This window comes from Apodemus sylvaticus, chromosome 1, assembly GCF_947179515.1.
Source record: "Apodemus sylvaticus chromosome 1, mApoSyl1.1, whole genome shotgun sequence".
NCBI lineage: Eukaryota > Metazoa > Chordata > Mammalia > Rodentia > Muridae > Apodemus > Apodemus sylvaticus.
This window is the reverse complement of record NC_067472.1, coordinates 6,182,730-6,205,373: the sequence shown is the minus strand read 5'-3', so window position 1 is coordinate 6,205,373 and position 22,644 is coordinate 6,182,730. Positions and strand designations below refer to the sequence as shown.

The 22,644-nt window shown below is 47.8% G+C and overlaps 1 protein-coding gene across 4 annotated transcripts in view; it reads right to left on the bottom strand.

The window, feature by feature from the left end:
- Positions 1-755: 755 nt before the first annotated feature.
- Gpam (glycerol-3-phosphate acyltransferase, mitochondrial) overlaps positions 756-22,644 on the bottom strand; it is a 70,271-nt gene continuing 48,382 nt past the window's right edge. For 3 of the 4 annotated variants that reach the window (XM_052183556.1, XM_052183565.1, XM_052183547.1), the window contains exons 6-21: positions 22,144-22,290; positions 21,192-21,288; positions 20,461-20,597; positions 16,111-16,210; positions 15,615-15,827; positions 13,332-13,445; positions 13,120-13,205; positions 12,123-12,238; positions 11,053-11,123; positions 10,193-10,457; positions 9,699-9,841; positions 8,059-8,136; positions 7,333-7,473; positions 6,395-6,584; positions 4,761-4,819; positions 756-4,093 (exon numbers count right to left, since the gene is read on the bottom strand). In XM_052183556.1, coding sequence (XP_052039516.1) covers positions 3,977-4,093; positions 4,761-4,819; positions 6,395-6,584; positions 7,333-7,473; positions 8,059-8,136; positions 9,699-9,841; positions 10,193-10,457; positions 11,053-11,123; positions 12,123-12,238; positions 13,120-13,205; positions 13,332-13,445; positions 15,615-15,827; positions 16,111-16,210; positions 20,461-20,597; positions 21,192-21,288; positions 22,144-22,290 — 2,074 coding nt within the window. In that variant the 3' untranslated portion in view covers positions 756-3,976. The remainder of the gene's footprint in view (positions 4,094-4,760; positions 4,820-6,394; positions 6,585-7,332; positions 7,474-8,058; positions 8,137-9,698; positions 9,842-10,192; positions 10,458-11,052; positions 11,124-12,122; positions 12,239-13,119; positions 13,206-13,331; positions 13,446-15,614; positions 15,828-16,110; positions 16,211-20,460; positions 20,598-21,191; positions 21,289-22,143; positions 22,291-22,644) is intronic. The other variant, XM_052183575.1, reaches the window with a different exon arrangement.

Genomic DNA, 22,644 nt, shown 5'->3' with positions numbered 1-22,644 from the left:
TACTATCGTGTAAAGTTATCTTCTGGGTGCTAAGGTTTTTATCACGAAAACAGCAACTAGAAATCTGAAACTGAAACTGACCCTCCTAAGTAGACAGATGAGAAAAGCAAAATACACCTTTATAGAGAAACATCCAGCAGTAAAAGCTGAATCCCACCATTTTAAATGTACTTTCCCAAATCGAGTCAACCTCAGGCCTTCAACAGGAGAGAATGCCCACACAGGCCATGACTAGGACTGGCTGACTGCAGTGCTGACAAACACTCCCGCATCCACTGCTGGACGCTGCCTGGGACTCAGAGGGTAGGTGCATGGTCATCATGCCTGTGTCTGCCACCACCTAGACTCAATCCTGGGGCAGGCTACATCTGGGTACACTAAAAGGAAAGCACAAATATCTGTGCTTTCATAAGGTAAATTCTCTATGCTTAAAAAATACACTAATATGTTTTGAACAACTATTATAAACTAGTGGGGAAATCTGAGACTTCGTTGTACTTTTTGTAAAGTTAAAGCACACTACAAGGGTCTGTGGCCACCCAGAGGGTCTCTGTGACGTGAGCGGGCATCCCCATCGCCAAATGTGTCACCAAGGTTGAAGGAATGTGATAAAATCAGGGCTGGGAGATTTTTGGTTTCATCCTAACATTTTAACTATGTCCTGTTAAGTTTTAACAATGTCCAATGAAGTTAAACAAACGGCAAACTGAGTAACGCAAAAGTCTTAACAACAAATCCAAGACACTAAAAACAAGTTTGTTTGTTTTTTTCTGGTTTATTAAAACAAACTCCATTTCCATGCTTCTCAGGTTGCACCGTCATCAGGCATAAAAATCAGTCAGCATTCCCAAGGCGGTGTCGCCACAATCATACAGCGCTATTTTACAGTAGTGATTCTTTTTACAACAATCCAGCATGGCTTTGTACAATGGGCAAATACTGTAACAAATGCCTTCCATAAAGACAGTTAGCCCTTTAGCTGTTGGGAAGCAAGGTCGAAAGTCTCTTGAAGCAGTCATTGGTCGTACTAAACTAAATGCCAGGTGGCAGCTCTCAAGCCCCTAAAAAGTGGTTTTAAAAAACAGATTTACATCCCATAGTAAGTCTTAGAAACTTCAAAGATAGGGCCTATCATTTCAAAACACTACAGTTATCTATGGATAAAAATCTGCATTCAACTGTGCAGTTTTCTTCGAGATCTGAATTAAAACCTTTATTATTTACCCCAATTAATTTCTCTATTAATTCTGCTACTCCCAGTTTAAAAGGCCAGGGTATCGGTGGGTCTTCCACAGGAAGGCGCTGCAGCCCGCGTCCAGTGAGAAAAGATACCCAAGCGAGCGGTGCTTCGCAAACCATACACAAAGCATGCAGGAGGCTGCCTGTTGCTGTTGTGATTTTTGGTCTGCCTAAAGAACAGTTAATGTAGTTTCTGAAAATATTTCCACGGCATGCAGTGTCCCAGAGGGGAAAGGTCCTGAGGTCCAAACAGCTAGGGAAATGCTATGTGTAGCAGGTCTGCGTGCTGGCAGATGCAGTCCTTTCTGTACTGTTGGGCGCTGTGTATCCCACAGATCCCCATCTCGGGGCATCACATGATACGAACAGTGCATAAAAAGAGGCAGCAGGACAGAACTCTGTCCAGGCTTCCGTTCCCTGCCAGCCCAGGTCCACTCTCTGCATTCGCCCCCAGGCTTCCGTTCCCTGCCAGCCCAGGTCCACTCTCTGCATTCGCCCCCTGGCTTCCTCAGTCTAACAGGGTCACGAAGGGTGCAGGAGTGCCTGGCTAAACTGACATACACTGTTTTTGCCTTCATTCTCCTTAGGATCTGGAGAGCGGATACCCCTCCTGCCTCAGGCTTACTTGGCTTAGCCTCACTTAAAAGCAGACTGCAGCTTCATATTGCTTAGTAATAGGTTTTTATTTATTAAACTTGACTCACAGTCCTCCCCTGAAGGGCATGCATTTCAATTTGACAGAAATGCAGTGGAGTAAACTGTAATAAATTATATACAAGCACCTGGTTTGTTTACTCGGTTGAGGAAGCCGCCCACTGCTGGGAGACAAGGGGAATGTTTCTATTAGGGACTGGGGCTACCTTGATGCCTTACTGTGATGCTTTTTTCTTTCATAATGAGGCACTGAAGAATGAGTTGTGCTAAAATTAACTCAAGGGTCAGCTTGTCAGGAAGAGCATACTTTGGTTGAGACTTTTCTTCCTTAAGAAAGGTTTCAAAGCACCAGTTAATTATGAAAAGCGTGTGTACCTATCCTCACAGTGAGTTAATTATCAGGCAACACCAAGTAAACTGCAGTTCTTAAAGTAACACCTACCAAAAGGGAGAGCACTACAAGGGACAAGGGACAAGGGACAAGGCCGTCTCTACATAAGCTGGGGAGCAGTGGCCATCTGCAGGGCTGACAGCCAGGGCGGCCACACCCACTGGCAGGTCAGAGGGAGCCACCTTTAGTTCCCATTTAGAGGGTAAAGAAAAAGAACAGAGACCAACAAAATGCTTGAGTCCCCAGATGAGGTAAACCCAAGGGAGTAAAGCAGACTCTCTGGGTGTCCCCAGTACAGCCAAGGGACATGTCAGCCTGTTATTGATGCAAAGAAAAAGGAGATGTGACGTGCACAAGGCAAGGGCAGAGGTCACCACAGCACAGCGTTATTGCTATGAGCTCCAGACCAGCTACGGCATGCACTGTGTAACGCCAGGCGGGCCCCCACCTCACCTAACACACACGTCACTCACAGGATACAATTAGTGTTTGAAATTCAAGTTTAGGAAAGTACAAACTTCATCCCTAATACTTTTATAAATTCAAATCACCTATACAACACTCATCAGAAGAATTCATAATTCCATAAAATCATAGATATAAACAGTAGAGAGTTAGAGACTATATTGTCACGTGATCATTAAGAAACTTCCATAATTATCACAAATAACTAACAATTATGCTCCTTGCTCACAAAAAGGCACCCGCCCACTCTAACAGAATGTTTTTCATAATTACTCTCCTTTCCGTGGCAATGGAGTTTGTGTGCGTAGCCCATATAAATGTCTGCCACTCAGCTGGGTCACGGTGCATGCCACACAGGCTGCACAGTGCGCCATCTGGGTACCAGCCATCCGGGCGAGGCTGCCTCACCCAGTGCGTGAGCATGTCTGGAACCCCTGGGTCAGCAGTGTGTAGCCAGAGTGCCACAAGCCAGCTATCGCTGCAGCGAGCTCCTCAAAAGCAGCAGGTGCCTGTCACTCAAAGGGCAAGGAGGGTACAGGCATCGGCAGCAAGGACTCTAAACACTGGTCATTACAGCTCAATGGCACTCTTGTCACGTGCACAAAGCCTTGGACGCCACGTTCTTGGCCAAGCACGGCTCACTCTTGCGAAGCAGACTCCCTTCCTGACGCTCTTTCCTCAGTCCCCACATCCTGACCTACAGTCTTGTCTGCTTTCAGGCAGCCTTGAACACATCCGGAGTCTGCCCGCCCAGGACAACATTGCTCCTTAGTAAATCTGGAGAGCAAAGGGCTCTCGTACAAACCACAACTCCTGTTGACAGATACTGGAGACAGAATGGATGACCCAACTATTTTAAAGGAAACATTGTTACTTATTATATAAGAGTCCATTTTACAAACACCTCAATGTCCATCACAGCAACTAACCTGAAAAGTTATACTTAAAATGTGAACCTTTAATAAACTCCAAAATAACTTACTGAGATTTCACCTAGTAACCTAGCGATCATGAATCGCAGATAGCACTGGCTCCAAGCGCTCAGCGCAGGCCACTGCGTCTGCATTGGGAGGAGCGTGGGTCTAGCGGGGCAGAAGGCACGTGTCTTCCTGGAAGTCTCCTTGGGGTAGGGCAGGCTGGGCCATGCCAGGACACCTGCCACTCTGGGTCAGACGAGTCTGCAAGGGACTCATCAGCTCCTTGCTCAAGATAGGTGCTGAGAGATCCCTACAGCACCACAAAACTCAGAATATACTCTAGGAGTTTCTGCCGGTTGCACTGAGGTAGGAAAGTACTGCTCAGTTCTAAAATAGACACTCGCTTCTGCTTGGTCTCTTTGAAAACCTGAAGAGAAAGAGAAGAGAAATTAAGTCAAAGAAACTGCGCAAAGGGAGTAGTTTTGGTACCAGGCCAGCCCTTGACCTATGTCCATAACCCAAAAAGTCTGGAAACATACAAAGCTGTAGGTGTGTGGGTCGAATGCGAACGTGGAGGTGTGGGTCGGATTCGAGCGTGGAGGTGTGGGTCGGATGCGAGCGTGGAGGTGGGTCGGATGCGAGCGTGGAGGTGGGTCGGATGCGAGCATGGAGGCTTGTGACAAGGTGTAAAGGGGAAGTCCAGCCAGTGCCTTGGGTTTCACAACTTACATTGGAATGTAGTCAGAAACAGTCCCTTATAAAAGGCCACATGCAGCTCTGTGGAACTCCTCATACATGAAGGTAAAGAAACCTAAGGCTAATTCTAACAATACTAGTAAACACACAAAAAAATAACAGAATGTGGAATTGTTAACACTGAACTTGCCTAATGTTTGATAGAGTTTGGGAATGAAGGTGAAACCAGTGAAATCCTGGAGCATTCAAACAAGCCTTCAGCCTGCCCTGCCCCCAACCCTCACACTAGGAAATACATTCCCAATCAGCCCAGCACAAACTGCTTCTTCTGGGTCCCACAGAAGCAGAGCGACAGATCGGAGTTACGCAAACAGAAGGCAGCATGGTTGTGGACATACCCCGATGTCCTTAAACATTTTCACAGCGTTCTTCACAAGACAGTACGTGGCACTCTCGGCTGCAGAGAGACAACAAGGCCTGTCAGTGTTCAGGCTTAGCACACGGTCTCCACATGGGAGGCTACAGAGAACATGGAAGCAGAGTCCAGACTGAAGCAAACTGCCCGCTGCCAATGGCAACTACCACAGCCTTCTTCCGGTGACCTGCCATCTCCTTAACCCCACCCTGCCATCTATAAAGACAGCAGAGCGGAGAGGAGACGCAGCGAGGAGAGGAGGAAGACAGATGCACCAAGCATGCATCTTGCAGTCTGGAGAGAACCAAACACAGTGGTACCTAATGGCTTGCTCACAGGACACAGTGATGATTGTCAGGTCTATGGCCATACAAAGCTCAAGTCTAGAGGTCAGGAAACAAGATTTCTAACCCACGTTTGCCACTGACTAGTCGCCTGTGACAGGTGTCCCAAAGTGGCACAAAGGGATTAACTCTCTACACCTCTTTTGGCTCTGAATGCTGACTGGCATGCGCCCAGCTATGCTGGCCGACCACCAGGACTCAGACAGATACAGGGCAGCACTGTGCAAGAGAGCTCCTCACTGCCAACGGCTCAAATACCCAGCAGCAGACTGAAGGCGGTGGCATGCGTACAGCGAAAGACTACACAGCAGACGGAGCCACAGGCAGCATGTATGAGCCTCAGTCAGCATGCTAACTGGCAAATGGCAGACACACTGCACATAACTGGACCACTCAGTTTGTACGGCATACCACAGCAGATCTATGCAAGCAGAGGTCAGCAAGATTGTACCTTTTCCCCAATTTCCCAAAATTAACAGCATTAGATAATAATAGGAAAACAGGTTTGTTGTTTCAGGGAGTGAGGGGTTTTGGTTTGATTGGTATAGAAGTAATTTAATAAATCTGCTCTATGCTCCCAGCGGGTGTGCAAATACTTCTCGTCATGCACCCAAATGTTTTATTAGTTCAAAAATGAAAGATATAAACACATAGTCTTTATATTTAATATTCCTAGTTAGCTCAATGGCTGGGCTAACTAGGCTAGCACACTCCCCTCCAATATTCTTGAGTTATCAATCAGTATTTATCCTTGCAGCCCTTCAGGGCAGCCCTCCTGGGACAGCTTTCCCTGCGTCTACATTTTGGCTGACTCTCCCTCCTGCATCTTCCCCGCGTGGTCCATCTCCTACACCCTTCTCAAGGTGGAATGCCCTTTTCCTCTTCCTCTTCCTCCGCCCCTTCCCAGGAATCCTAAGAGTCTTCGCCTCTGTCTCCCTGCCCAGTCATTGGCCACTGGCAACTTTATATCCCAATCATAGCCAATTGTGGGCAGGGACCCTCAGCACTGACATGCAGTTCCTGTGTGATTTTGGGAGCCAAATTAACACAAATAGTATCAGAACCAATCCCTAACAGTTTAGCTTTTGTTTTGTTTAGTTTTGTTCAATCAGCAGATTACGCTGGCCTCAAACTCAAGAGATCCACCTGCCTCTGCCACCTAAGTGCTGGGATTAAAAGCGTGCACCACCACCCAGCTTTTGGTTTGTTTATTTACCTTGACTTTTGTTTAGGGAAATAGTTTCAAAAAATGCCAAAATGAGACTGCACATACCGTACACCGCAATGTTCCTTTCTGTCCTGGTGATAAGGTATCTGTGCAGTTTCTGCAGGTACTCAGACTCGGGGACTGGACCACTGAAGTTGTGGACAAAGATGGCAGCAGAGCTGTAGGCTTCAAGCAGGGGCCCCAGAAGCCTCTGGAGAAAGGTGATGAACTGCTGGTGCTCCTTGGACTGGCTCACCTGAGAGCATGAGCAGAGGTGAGGTCACAGCGAGGGAGGGAGGGAGGGAGGGAGGGAGGGAGGGAGGGAGGGAGGGAGGGAGGGAGGGAGGGAAAGCAGAGCCAGGGCTAGGGAACTCTGGGAGAGCCCAGTACTGAAGATGCCCCTCCCACCAGCACTGCAGGGAAGCAGCCTGACTAACTAGGAAGGATCACTGGGACCAGAGTGCTCTGCAGGGCACTCCCTCCCTCCCAGAGGACTGGAGGGGCACGTCCATTCCATAGTCATCTGGAATGAATCGTCCTAGTTGACTGATGCAATCCAAGCATAACAGACACTCATGCATGTAAGAAGCAGGAACAGGAATTATGTATTCAAGTGCATAGAGCACTGTCCATTGGTGAAACTGGTAAAACCCAAATGGAAAGAGAGAGAGTTTCTAAGTGTCATTTGGAAACAAAACCACTGTGCTGTGGAGAGTGGGTGCAGGGGTGGCTGTCAGGTGAGGCCTGTACTTTCCTGGGGTGCTGAAAGTCGCCTCATTTCTTCATCTACACTGTTCTGATCCTATTCTCTTTCCACTTACCCGCTCCCACGCTACACAATTTAAGGGACTGATTTGTAGTGACTTCACTCAGTGAAAGGTACCAGAGCTGGTTGGAACTGGTTCATAGGACTTTGGATGTGAGGAAACTACAAGCCCCATTACCTAGCTACAATATAAACCCAGCGTCTCACTGCTGTCTACCCAGAATCCCTCACAAAGTACCTTCAGATAGCAATCTCGCTGCTCCTCACCAAAGTCACTGTCTTCATCTTCCTCATCACTTCTCCAGTTCAGAGGTTCCGGAAGCTTCTTGTCCCACTGCTGCTCTGCAAGGCCAGGACTGACATCTTCCTGGTCGTCTTGCTATGCCAAAAAGATAACTGATGGTAAATAAGATTCCTAGACACACCGGACCGGCCGACTCCCACGAAACCTCCCCTCCTCAGCGCCTGCCTGGCCCTCTCAGCTGTGCATCCCTCATGCATATTTCCAAACTTCTGCCAAACTCAAAACCCCCTGGGAAGCAGCAGGAGGACAGAGGGAGGTTGGGGAAGTTACAAAATGGAGCTTCCGCATGTCTGAGGGGAGAGTTGCTTTCCAGTCCCTCTGAACCACACTAAATCTATTAGAACGACCCGGAATCTCACGAGAGAAAAATGGATGGTGCACAAGCGAAGAGCACCTGATAGGCTTCACGCTGCATCCAAGAGTCAACCTCTGCACGCCAGAGGTCAAACTATGATATGCTTTAATCTAGAAAATACCACTGGCAAATCACAATATCAAACAGTCCCCAGACATCTGCCCCCATTCTCAGTGTCCCTGCTACCCTGTGGACATAAACATACAGCAAGTTTATTTACCTGTTAAAACAACTGGCAGAAATGCTATTTAAATAAATAACTGGTAGAAAATGAAAATACAATAAGGCCAGGCCATCTTTCTTACCTCTGCCACTGTGAGAATGCCGTACTGGATGAACTTTCCGACTGTCTCGTGACAAACTTGGTAATAAGTCTGGCAAGGCTAAAAAGGAAAAGCCATTTAATGGTGAGCTGGCGCCATACTTTTCTTAAAGACTCCACCTTATTCACCCCTGAAAAAGTCCTTTGATCTCTGATGTTCACTGTCTTGATAAATGGTCGTGACAAGGCCAAAGAAAAGACCCTTCCCATGAGTGGCAGTACACTTAGTGTGTCCCCAACTATAGAGAAAGCTACTGAGATCAATGCCACCAGTGGCATGAACCCTGGAAGGACCAACTCCTTGGATTTTCTGGGACATTTTGTTTCTTCTGTTTTAAGATAACCTCCATGCAAGAGCTATCTTACAATGAAGATAGTTCACACAAGTCACAAAAGAAGAAGCACAACAGTCCAATGATTCAAAATAGACCCATAAGAAACATGAGGCCCACTTAGGAGCCCCACTACCCATACCCTCCTGACCCTGCAAACCAAGTGTCAACCACACACAAAGAGCATCTTCAAGAAGACCACACTTGGTCACACGTGAATTTCCCAAGAGAAAAAGAACAGTAGAGTGCAAATATCGATTCTATGGTTCAGGTATCCCGAATCTGCTCAGTGTGTAGCTGCATTTTAAAAGTCACCAAGAGCAGGGCTGTGGCAAACTCACACTTCTAAAGCTCTGAATGTATAAGCTGAGAAGGTATCAAATTTCTGGGGCTACACCCACTTATCCTTTGGGGTTCTAACACCCACAAGTAGGTGTGCTGGTTACTGACAACTGACACAGGACCTTCTACAAGGTCTGAGAACTCACAACAGTATCTCAAGCTGCAGAGCCAAACAAAGGCCAGGACAGTCAAGGGCAGACTAGCTTAGTGTCACTGAAACTCAGAAGTGGAACAGAAAGCAGCAAAGATGGGGAAATGTTGGCACTGAAAACTAAAGGCATCTCACACTTGCAGACAGACAATTAAGAAAGGATCAGGAAGCAGGGGGGTGCCTCTGTAGGGAGCTGGCCTGACGCTGCTTGTATTCTAATGCTAATTTGGGGCCCCTAAGACTGGCCAGAAGCTGGTTAGAGAAAGAGTGACCCTGCCCCCCCCCAAGTTATTTCTGATTGGTTAAAAAAAAAGATGTCAACAGCCAATAGCTGGGCAGAAGAGAAACAGGGGGTTGGGTTCCTCAGGCTTGCAGGGAGAGGAGGACCCCAAGGAGGAAGAAGCTGCCAGGGGTCAAGAAAGCATGGCCTGAGGGCTGCCCAAGTGGAGCCAACAGCAGCCCAGATGGAACACAGTAAATGTCAGGAACTCTAGGTTATGGATGTTTGAGACAGGGTTTCTCTGTGTAGACCTGGCTGTCCTGGAACTCACTCTGTAGACCAGGCTGGCCTTGAACTCAGAAATCCGCCTGCCTCTGCCTCCCAGAGTGCTGGGATTACAGGCGTGTGCCAGATGTAAAGAAGAGTCTAACAGCATGGAGAAGAGCAGCTCTCCAGCTACTTAGGGCTGTTTAGGGCTTATTGTAAATATTAAGGCTGTGGGTGTGCCTTTCATCCAGGAACTCAATAACCAAAAGCTGGGTAGAACAGCCCCCCCCCCCCAGGCTGCCTCTACTCACCAGAGAAATGGTACCTTCATTAGAGAGAAGGTAGCACAGGCTGGCGGCCTTCCGCACCAGCTGCTCCTGGCTGATGAGGTTGCCGAGGCCTCCAGCAGACCCTCCGGAGCCCCTCTTATTCAGGACTGCATAAATGCTGCAAGCTGAGGAGATACAGGAAATCTGAAGTCACCAGATCTGGGTCTCAAAGAGAAACTTTGACTCTTAAATTACCAATAGAACCTATTAACAAATAAAAAGTCTGAAGTTGCTGGAGAAATTTAACTAGAGCCCCAAAGAATCCTATTCCGTGAGGGCGCAGCTGATGAAAGCTGTCTCCTGTTTTCCCCACAACTCTCTTACTTCACCCCCACGGTAAGAAACTCAGTACTACACAGAATTCATTCAGTTGGCAACCTTTTCACTAGAGTAAGCTCCAGTGCTGCATTCTCTAGAGCAAGGGGCTAGCAGCTAAGCCAATCAGGCATCACCCTGGGACCCAGGCCCTCACGTACCTATGATGGCTTCCATGATGAAGACATGAAGCACGCCATTGCTGTAGAAGTTGAGTTCAAAGACTGATGGGACAGTTGTGCTGGGAGTAATAAAAAACTCATCTTTCCTGCTTGTGTGGGTGATTGTGACACAGTTCCCCAGGAGCTGAATAGCGTGCATGACGACATCTTCTGAATTCCCGGAGAAACCTAGGTCAAAATCTCGAGCTAGGACCTCCTCCTTCATCACAAAGAAGTCTTCCACCAGCGTAGAGAGGTGGATTCCCTAGAGAGACAAAAATGGATTGTGGCATCAGAAAGGAAAGCCTGATTTCCCCAGATCTTCCACCAAGAGACAGGCCGAGACCAGCCACAGGAACAAGTAGGAACAGCACTGAGAAGCTGCTCCCAGGAATGTCACGGGCAGATGTCACCTCACAAACCTAAGCACAGAGGGGAGGAGAAGCAGCCTGACTGAAGTCTGTAGTGCCGGGAGGGAGTTCGTGAGGAGTCCCTTTGCTTTAAGCACATGTCACAAGCACTCATTTAAGAGCAAGACAATGAACACAGAAGACATGGTCTGTTCATGGCCGAGCTACACAAGCCTTTGTGGGAGGACAGACGGAGGTGGGGGTGTGGGGCTCTACCATACAGAGCAAACCGCTGAGGAACTAACTCTTCTCCAGTGCAGTGCATACTATGCCTTATCTCTATTAACTACAGCAACCGGTATCCTCCCACTGCTATATTTACACTGTGGCTCTTTCCCTCACTGGACTGGCGGGCTCAGGGCAGGATGCTTACCTTCTTTCTCTATTCATCTCATAGCCTCAGCCCAGAACAGGCTTCCTACAAGAGCATTAAGGAGCATTAAGACGTACCTGCCTGTGTCTGTAGAGGAGCAGGCAGGCCACAATGTGGGTGGACATGATAGCGCAGGACTTGCTAGCGGCTGGAAAGAAACAGAGTGTTAGCCGGCCTTGCCCTAACTTACATGAGGCCCTGAAGGTGCTTAGCTTTAAACAGAAGCATGTGGAGCTACATGTGGAAATGTGGGAATACAACTCAATTTGCCAGTGTCCTGGTATAATGACTTCAGAGCAACCACTAGCCATGAGGCCACAGTCTAAGGCAGATCCACCTGAGCAAGTGGGCTAGGTCAATAAATGAAATGTCTCTAATAAAATACCAAGACCCAACATGCAGGACCACTGGAGTGCTAAAGGGGCCTGGACCGTGTGCCGTGGCACGTCATGGGCCGCAGTCTTACTTTCCTGTCCCTGTGGCCGCCATGGTGAAAAGCCAATGAACCAGAGCAGGGAAACAGCAGCTCTGAAGTCACAGCATTAGGCTCCAATCCTAACTCTACACCCATTAATCTCATGATCAGTGCCATGTTCAGGTCCTCAGGAGCACCGCAGTGCTACAGCCTGGCATTTCAGGACGGCTTGCTGGCGGCCGCCCCACCCACCGCTGTTAGTCCTGCTGACATTTTTCTGCTCAGAAACCACAGGACAAAACAGAAGCTCTGAGAGTGCAGAGCCACTCAGGGCTCCACCAACATCCACAACTAAAACAGCCTTACATGGGTGGCCACTCAGGACTGAGTAAAAGTCCTAAGTCCGCGTGCGGTCAGAGGTGAAGAGACATCTGCTATAAGCCCAGATGTCAGCCCATAAAATAGTTCAGGCAGTCAGAAGCAAGACCCAATCATCTCGATCCAGCACGTTCTAAGAAGCAGGGGCCTCAGTGACAAGCACAGGCTCTATCAGATGTCTTGGGGTGTCTGCTTTATTTGGAGCCCCACCCACCCCTTGCTGTCACTTTCCTGTCACAGCCTATGCAATAGGTGATGGACCCTGAAGAGGAACCACCCTGGCGGAGCTCCAAATGCGGGCAGCCTGCTCTGCTCCACGGGCTGCAAGAGCAGACAGTGTGGAGCTGTACTTACTGAAGAGAATGTGCTCGGCCAGGTTTGCAATCAGCCTTCTCCGGAAGGCTTCGTCCGCCGTGCTTCTGGGCTCGTTGGAGGGCATGTCTTCATGCTCGCCAACAGCGTCATTAGGTCTGAAAAGACAGTCGGCCCTCTCAGTCCTGCACTGCACTGCACTTTTATTTGTGAGGTGGCATCTATTTCTGTCACCTAGACTAGCTAACGCTCACTGCGTGGACGGTCACCTCCAGCTTCAGGAACCACCACCCCTCTCCACGCTGGGCTAGCACACAAGGCTAGGCCTAGCCTTAAGCTTCGTAAGGCACACAATACAGAACTAATTTCTAAATTGTGAATAGCTCTGATCACCACACATTTTAAATTTAAATGATGAATAGATCATTTCTCTGGGTTATTTTCCTCTACAATGTAGAGCCTAATATATTGTTTTCAGACAGAATACTTCATTTTTTAGTTACTGAATAGTCTATTAATATACCACTTCCAAACTCACTGGCAGAATGAATGCAGAAAGCAAAAGATGTTTTAAAACAGCTGAAAACTCTAAATTTAGGACTCTAAATTACAATGCACCTTCAGTTCTGGAAAATTCAATTACTATCAAACATTTTCTATGTATCTTACTTAGAATATGCATAAACCAAGCACTCACCAAGAAATAAAATAAAAATCCAGTTCACACATTCCAAGCATCAACTAATCCAACAAGAGTCAAAAAAATCAAAAAGGTTTTACACATAATTAAAAACAAAGCCTACACACACACACACACACACACACACACATACACACATGCGCAAAAGACAGAGACAGAGAGACAGGGAAAAACAGAGACAGAGCGAGAGAGCACACATCTCTATATCTTTTATCAAATCAAGAAGAACATTACTGCAATGAGACTGAGAAAGATTTCTTCCTAAGGCTAACCCGCTGTCCTATGCAATGCTGGGAAAGTTGTGGGACAGCCGAGTGACCACAGGGCCCCACCGCCTACCTTGAAGGAAGGATCGCTGGTAACAGTGCTTGCTCCAGAGAAAGGGGGGCAGATACAGGCTTCTGACTTTGGCCTTCTAAATATTCCTGGAAAATTAAAAGAAAGGAAAAAAAATCCCTTATAAAAACATATAAACGATATTTCGATCTTCAAAAGTTAAAAGGAACTGATTAAAATGCAAGCTTCAGGCCTGGGCCTTAGCACACTCTCACCTTCAAGGAAAACGGCTGTGCAAAGTCCACTCGGACATAGCCGTAGTTTTTCCGCAGCATCCTGATAACGCCTCTCGCCACGCTCCAGAGACTCTCGTTCTTCTTGGGCTTGCCCTAAACATAAGAGTGAGGAGGGAGGTGTTCTGCTGTTGCTGCTGCTTTTGAGACAGGGTATCACTGTGCTATCCAAACCAGTTCTCCTGAAGCCTCCCAACTGCTGAGAGACAGCCAGCAGATACCATGCTTTGCTAGGATAATTTTTAGTAAAAACTTGAGTTCCAACTTGGAAAAAAAAAAGATAAGTAAGGAAAGAAGAGTGAGTGAGTGGGAGCCAGCGGACCGGGCCTCGTTCACAGCTCACTGGGATCATGTGGCCCACAGGCTCAAACTGCACATGTCTGACTGCTTCAACTGAAACCTGGCAGAAAATGTCTAGTGTTGAAAGATGCTCACAAGACACATCATGTCGCTGACAGAAGGACACTGAACAGAGGGAGTATTTATACCAGTACATGTAACACACACTCACAGAGGTGCAAGAAGAGAACAAAGAACAAATGTCCTACTGTCCTGGATGAGGCTCTCCAAGGACTGAGGAGGACACAGGAGGACAGAGACGACTGACCTGAGGAGGGGAGGCACTGGAATCTAAGACACACTGAGCAGCTGAGCCCCAGTCAGCCTCAGGGTGGCCTCTCCACCATGACATGTATTAAGTATTGGCTTTACATGTCTGCCCACAAGTGCATGGACTGTTGAAAGCCTTAGCAGCTAAAATCCCAGGTGTATGCCTTGCTTTTCAAAGCCTCAGCTGTCAAGCACCTACTTTGCCCAACGTTTCCCTTTTATGTAAACAAAACTGAGCTACCCTGGCTCTCACCCACTCTTGGCGAGGCCGTCTGGGTGATGTGCCTCACGTGTGGGCTCATGTGGGGACAGTACGTACAAACTGAGTCCTCAGGCTTAAACTATCACCCCCTTCCTCAGTATGCACACAAGTGAATGAACCCAAAAGGCTCTAAGGGAAGCTTGTTGACACTTCTTTTGAAGAGCTAGTCTAGAGACAATTTGAGAATTTTGGTTTCTTAAAAAAAAAAAAAAAAAACCAGAAATACTATAAGAATATGTTTTCATTTTAATCCCAAGTGTGGGCTATGTGGCTGCTTTGGACTGTCCACAGCAGTTGACTGATTTGTCTTGTGCTCTAGCTGGGGTGTGAGTTCGCCAGCTGCAGGTAGTTTCTGTAACTATGTGACATTTGAGATCCTGGGGACTTTCTCAGAGAGTATCTAAAGGCTAGGACTCCAAGAGGCATGGGGGTCGCTGGTTGGTTGCTGCTGGGTGTTATTGGTCATAGTTGTTAAATAGTCATGCAAGAAGAAGAAAGAGAAAGAAGAAATGACATATTCTGACATCAAAGAGCAAATTTGCCCCAAGGAAGTTGATAGTCCTAATCAGGAAGAAGAAGTTGAAGGATAATGCCCCACCCCCTTCTATCCTTTATCTCTCTCCTGTGAGAGATGGGGTTGAAAGGATGAAAGGAAAGGGTGGAAATGGTGGAAGGAAGAACCCACAAAGCTGCAAAGATAGACTCCAAGCTGTGTGTGATTTCCTCACACAGTGGGACTTCTCCCCACTCAAGTCTAAACTGATGCAGCAACACAGCCAACCCTCACAGACACCTGTGCTCACAGGGTGACCAGATGCCAAAGAAATGCACACATTATCTTTATTATTATCTAACATTCAACCATGGGGAAAACCAATCACCTTATAAGAGGTTAGACAAGTGACTCTCCTGAAGAGGGCTAACAGGGGGGAGCCTGATAATATCAATCCTTAATCTGGGTCCTAGTCACGTAGGTGAGTCCATTTTGATCTAATCTAAGTTCTTATGACTAGTGTATCCTCCCATTTCTCAGACTGACTTGCCGTTGCTCTGCCTACACGGCATAGCCAGTCTTCAGGCTTCACTAAGACTCCCAGGTTCTCAACAGAGACCACAACTCAGTGAGAGGCAGCTCTCCACCTCAGACCCCATGGTCAAGGCCAGCACTGACACACGAATCCCCACACTTCTCCAGCTAAGGAGACACCACAGGAGACTCTCACAAGCTGACAGATGAGATGAAGACAGCTCATCATACCCACCCAGGCAGGTTTCAGATAAGGAACAAAAACCATGTTCAGCAAAGTGCCATCATAAAATGATTAGCAAACGGTATTATTAAATAAATAAAAGCTTGAGAGGACAAGCCGACCTTGTGCAGGCTGGCTCCTTACCAACTGTTCACCATTGTAGTGACCTTCAATTATCCGATCATACGAGATGCCCACGGGTATGACGAGTATGTCAGGGATGGTGTTGGACGACAGAGTGTCCACGACCACTGACAGGAGCCCTGCCCGGGCACAGGAGGTCTTGCCACTGCGGGAGCGGGTGCCTTCCAGGAAGATCTCTAGGAACTGCTGCTGTCTGAGGAGTTCAACTATGTGCTGAGATACAGAGAATCAGACATGAGCATCAGACTGAACGACTCAGATGAGCACAGGGCCTTACAGCCAAAGACAGAGCACAGAAAAAAATTAGAGCTTCGCCACGGACCTAACATTTCCCCACATCCATTCCCGACAAGGACTCCAGCAAGGATGCACTAGGGTGATCAAACACAACAATCACATCGATTCAATAATCTCCCAAACCCAACATGTCCCCATCTGTCGCTCTCCTGTGACAGCTAACACTGTGAGGCTGAGGGCAATTAGAGGCCATACGCACCCCATGGAGCAACGCTCGGTACAGAATGTCTTTGCGTCCGTCTGGGGTTTCATCGAGCCTCCGTCTTATGAAAAAGCCTCCAAGCTTGTGAATCAAGGTACTGCAAATTCAAGAATGCACAAATTATTTATAAGGAAAAGTGTAAAAAGAAGATTCAAATGTCAAGACAGTCCAAAGCATTGACATCCAGATAGAAGCACGCATGTCATTTGAATGTTGACAACAGAAACACAGGGGTTCCTTTTCCATGTTGCAGATGTGTTTCACCCGGTCCTCAGACTTGAGCATCACAGCATCAAAACTTGTGAGTCAAAAAGGAAAGTAACAAGCTGATCCGCAGAGGAAAGGACAGGGATTTGAGGGAGACTGAGTCCCTGCCTTCTCTGTGTGTACACTGGTGATTTCTCTAGGCTCTACTGAGCAGTTTCATCCCGTCACACAGACACTCAGCCTGGCTAATCCAAATGGGTCACAGGCTGGACAGGAGTAAGAACACTAGATGCTCTGGCTGAGGACCCAGGTTTGATTCCCAGTACCCACACAGTCAATCACTGCCATCTGTAAATTCAATAGCAAGGGATTCTGACACCATCTTTTGAACTACTTGGGCACCAGACACACAAGTGGTGCATAAACATATATGCAAGCAAAACATTCATGCACAAAAAAGAAAGAAATCTTTAATTTTTTAAAAGAAATATAAATGAGTCACAAAACAAAACTAAACATCAGGAACCTCGGGATGGGATGACTGGCGGGGCTGGAGTGGGGCTTCAGGAACCTCGGGATGGGATGACTGGTGGGGATGGAGTGGGGCTTCAGGAACCTCGGGATGGGATGACTGGTGGGGATGGAGTGAGGCTTCAGGAACCTCGGGATGGGATGACTGGTGGGGATGGAGTGGGGCTTCAGGAACCTCGGGATGGGATGACTGGTGGGGATGGAGTGGGGCTTCAGGAACCTCGGGATGGGATGACTGGCGGGGCTGGAGTGGGGCTTAACAGAGATGAAGATAAGCGAGGGGCTGAGGAAAAGAATGACCAGAGTGCACTAAGTACATCTATGAGACTGTCAAAAACAAAGCTAACCAATGCCTGCAGCATGGGGGTGCATGCGTTTAATCTCAGCACTCAAGAGGCAGAGCCAGTAGGATTTCCAAGTTCAAACTGGTCTACATTGCTGGTTCCAGCATAGCCAGAGCTACAGAGTAAAAACCCTGTCTCAAAAAAAAAAAAAAAAAAAAACTCCACCCAGACTCCAGAGGGAGTCTGAGACACAGAGACACTGAGCCATGGCAAATTTGTAAAATGGACAAATATTCCTTGGGGAAAATATTCTCAAATAACTTATGCTTAAAAGAGGTTTCCTATGAGACAAGGGTAATTTTACCAGACTGGAATCAAGTGTAACCATCTTTACAAACAGGAGCTGGAGAGACAGCTCAGCAGTGAAGACCAGACTACTCTTCCAGAGGATCTGAATTCAACTCCCAGCACCCACATGGCAGCTCAGAACCCTCTGTAACTCTAGTTCCAGAGGATCAACCTCTTTTTCTGGCCTCTGTATTTACAAAACAAGAACTAGGTTCACTTGCCCATACAGGAATAAGCAATTCTGTTCCCAGCTCCAGGTCTCTTTCTGCAGCGCTGACAAGCTTGGATATGAAGCTGAGTCTGCTGTTAGCTTTACTGAATTTACAGCCTCGTCCTAGTCTTTTCAAAAGGAGAAATTGTTTTCAAAAAAATACTAGGATTTGAAATGGTATAAATAACAATATTAAATGTTAACATGGGGTCTCCTGTGAGTCTGTTTATGGAAACCAAGGTAAGATGTTGGTGAACTTTGAAATCACTCTGAAATTCTTCAGACTAAATCCAGCGAGTGAACAGTGTAGCCTGAGATGATCTTGTCACTGTGGAGACTTCAATGAGACAACCGAGAACGCCCATCTCCACCATGTCGGAAAGCAGAGCCATGGCTCCCGCTCCTGAATCATGAGCACTCACAAAGGCTTCACAGAAAACCAGGTCTGCAGAGTGAGCGTGAGCAATGCTGACCACATGAGAGACCAGCAGACAGGCCACCCTAGTGCTGAGACCAGGACTTCCTGCCTGTGCACATGTGCGCGCTCGCGTGCGTGCGTGCGTGTGTGTGCGCGTGCGTGTATGTGTGTGTGTGTGCACGCGTGCATGCGTGCGTGTGTGTGTGTGTGTGCACGCGTGCATGTGTGTGTGTGCACGCGTGCATGCGTGTGTGTGTGTGTGTGCGCACGCGTGCATGCGTGTGTGTGTGTGCACGCGTGCATGCGTGTATGTGTGTGTGTGCTCGCGTGCATGCGTGTGTGTGTGTGTGTGTGCACGCGTGCATGCGTGTGTGTGTGTGTGTGCACACGCGTGCATGCGTGTGTGTGTGTGTGTGTGTGTGTGTGCGCGCGCGCACGCGTGCAGGCACATGTGAGGCCGGCACACAACCCACAACTGCAAGTGCCCTTAATCAAGATCTATCTACATTCTGAGAGAGGGTCTCCGGCAGACCTGGAGCTTGACAAACAGGTTAGGCTGGCTGCCAGAGAGCCCAGGGTACCACCTGCCTTGCCTCTGCCTCCCTAGCATGGGGTCCACAAGCAGACATCACAACTCCCGGACTTTTTCTGCACAGTTCTAGAGACAGACCTGAGGGCCTCAAGTCTGACAAGCAGATTACCAACTGTACCATCTCCTCAGCCAAGCTACCCGGTGATTTTCTAGTTTAGTTTCTTGGTTCCCTGGTGCTGGGAAAAGATGCTGTGGAGAGTGCCATGGGTATCTCGCCCCTGTGCAAACATGTCTTGTAGGTTCCCGTCAGTGTTATTATGCTGACTGTTGGTCTAGGCTCCCCATTACATGATAAGCTATTTGACAGCAAGGGCTAAACCTGTCCTGTCTGCCTTTGCTTAAAGCTCATCAGGATAATGTAGAGAGCCTTACTGAGGTGCCAAGCCACCTGGCAGGAACTTGACTTCGACCAGTGTGGAGTTCCTCTCCCAGCCTTTGAGTGTGAACTCCTGTGTTAGCCATAATCCCCTCCTCCTAGGGTAGAGTGCTCAAAGGTGAAGCCCATTGTTCAAGGACTTGCAGTTTCCTGAGAAACACTAGCCATCTGCAGAGCAACTGAACTGATTCTGCTGAGAAGCTTCCAGCCTTTTCCCTGCCTATACATTCCACATGGTGAGGCTGAGGCCTAGGCTGAATGCCACTGTGGGAGGCCCTGCCTGCCCAGTGACTGGCCCCTCCCTGCAGTGTCTCTCTGCATTTGTCACATTGTAACACACCTGTCAGGTCCCAGAGCTGACCTCAGTGCTGTGTCCTGCTTGGAAGTTAAGAGTGCAGTTCTTCACCAGCTCCTCCTCAGTGACCAGACATGATAGATAGCAGATCTAGTCTACCTACACCCTCTGCTGAGCTCCAAATGTGGACAGGCCCTGACTCTTAGGAACTCAGTTTACTAATTCCTTCTCGTCTGTCTCTGATCTCCTCTCCTAGAACACAACTACACTGACATAAGCCCCATCATTTGCCTGAACTCTCACAGCAGAATCAGAATCCATTTCTCAAGTCCAGAATGAGCGACCAGCATACGGGTCCGGGCATGTGTTCAGTCAGGAGCTTCCCATCCTTAGTGCTTCTGATCCAGCCCCCTCTGTATGCAGCTGCCCTCCCGCCTCTGGCCTTTGCTTCCTAGGATACACTCCAACACAGCCACCTGCTCTCACTTTCCTACAACCGTGCTCTTGGGTCTCTGCCTTTCAACACACTGTTCCCTTTGAGTGACAACCACAGCATCCTCTGGAAATGCCCTGTGACCCTTGCTGACCTTAGATACCATGGTGCCATGGCACCCCTCAGACTCCCTAGAAGGGTCTGGTCCACTGCCTTCCATGGCCTCTCGCTGCCTGAGACCGTCCTTCAAGTCCACCTGCACATGCTCCCTAACATCACTAATATCAAACAACGAAGCAGCAGTGAAGGGCAGTGCTTGGGTTTGTGGATTATGCAAAGGTTACACAAAGAAACATTACTCCTACACTAAAAAGGCTAATGTCATTTGATAACAAATACCAAAATATAACAACAAACTCACATTCAAAACAATTTGGTTTGGTTTGGAGTTTTTTTGTTTCTTGTTTTGATTTTTGAGACACAGACTCACTCTACATCCTGGCAGGCTGGAAACGCAGTATGAACCAAGATGGCCTAGAATTCACATAGATGCAACTGTCTCAGCCACCCAAATACCAAGACTAACGGTGTGCCGATATATTGCATGAAACTGTCTTCTTACCGCCTTTAACTTCCACTAGGCGGGCCTCACCTGAAAATGGGGATGTTGAGATTGTTGCCCGAGGCAATGTACGGGGCTTTGATGTTGTGGCAGAAGAGGATGAAGGTGAGCAGCAGGTAGTCGATGTGTGACCTGTGCACCGGCAGAAACAAGAGCGGCAGGTTCGTCTAGGGCAGAGGAAGCGACAGTGTTAAGGCCCAGGAGATAACGTTCAGTCCTGCTTTCCCACAGTGTTTGGTTACAGTCACCCTCCACTGGCCAATCAATGGCTCACTCTCTCCAAACATGCTTCAGTAATTCTTCAGTGCCTGCATAATACACACAAGGTCCACTGCTACAGCAAAGCAACCTCAGGCAAGACCATACAACATTCTGCTGGCCCACACCTTTGCAGAGAGGAAGAAAGCATCATGGAAATGAGCAGAAGGTTGTAGAGCCAGGAAGGCTGATGTTTCCCTCGACCTGTGCCGCTATGTCCCTATGTCCCTATGAAACAGGATTGTGTGACGTGGTGCTCAGGGTTGTTGTGAGGTAAATTACAAAAGGAATTCTACACATTTTTGATAGGCCCTACTTGTTTCCACAAAGGGTGTGTGAGGGTGGAATTTCCAAATGGGGTTCACAGGCTAACAGCACAGAGGAGACGTTCTGAACAAGCTCCAGCACACCTAGAACATGCTCCACACACATAGGAGACATGGCATGATAGCACACCGGATCAACACATGGGGAGATGGAGTGACAGAGCACAGAAATCCTACCTCAGTTGCAGCTTTTACCATCTCCAGTTGACCCTTGTGAATCTGAATGTTCCAGAAGAAGCTATTGAAGAGCTTTAGTAACACCCAGCCAGTCAGCCTGACAGAAATAAAAACATGTGACCCTGTATGTATGTACATAGACAAACATGTATGTTATAAATCGACATACAGTTTACGTTTGCCTCTCTCAGTTTCTGGATCTACAACCTACAAGTACTTGTAAATTTAATTTTAAATTGAAATTTGTAAAAGTAGTTGCAAAAGGTATTACAAATTTAAAAATACATGTGTGTGTGTGCACTCAGGTATGTGTGTGCACTTAGGTATGTGTGTGTGCACTTAGGTATATGTGTGCACTTAGGTGTGTGTGTGTACTTAGGTATGTGTGTGCACTTAGGTATGTGTGTGTGCACTTAGGTATGTGTGTGCACTTAGGTATGTGTGTGTGCACTTAGGTATGTGTGTATGCACTTAGGTATCTGTGTGTGCACTTAGGTATCTGTGTGCACTTAGGTATGTGAACTGAAGGAAAGGCACACACTTCAAGCGGACACCATGCACAGGAATCCCTGGCTCTGGACTGTGAGCACATTTTTCTCCAGTAGCACTGAAGCACTTCAAAGGCAAATGGCCAGGCTCGTAGGGTGACCGAAGGATCCTTCTAACACTCAACCCTCCGTGTAAGGCAAGACTTGTGAGGCTTGACTCAGTCATCTGAGAAGACAGAGGACACCCAGAAGAAAGCAGCTGCCACCCATGGCATGGGTAAAATCAGCCCGGAGCCTCCGTGTGCTTGTTCACAGGGAGCAGGTAGATGTATCAATGGAACACATCAGCACCCTTTGTTCAGTACCCTTCCTTCCTGGATTGAGGAGAGGAAGATCCAACAACTCCAGTCTACTGGAAGGAGCCAGGCTGGCTCTGGCCTCACGCAAGCCTAGCCCTCTAATACCTGATCATCCCTGGGGAGACAGTAGCAACCATTTCCTGGAGGATCTTCCTGGCTTTCCGTTTCACCTTCTGGATGGCTTTGGACTGCTGCTGGGCAGATCCGTCCGGGCTCAACTCTGCAGCCACTTCTGCAATTGCCTCCTGGACTCTGATTTGAAAGTAAAAGTCAGACAGTGAAACGGATTCTACGTAACAGGGCATATTAATATTTCCCAAACTATAGCTATAAATGAATATGATGGAAAAACAGAAAAAAGTGCTGTCTGTAATATGCAGGAAATGCATGTTCTCTTTAATATATAGTATAGCAGTGAGAGAAAACACAAGCTGGGAACATCAGCCAGGGTTGTCTATCAAAGCCGACGGGCAGGGCCGGGAGAGATGGTTCAGTGGTGCAGAATATGTTCTTGCAGAAGACTCGTGTTTGATTCCCAGAACCTACTTCAGGCAGCTCACAACGGCTCCAAGGGAATGGACATTCCTATAGCCTCCTCCTATAGAG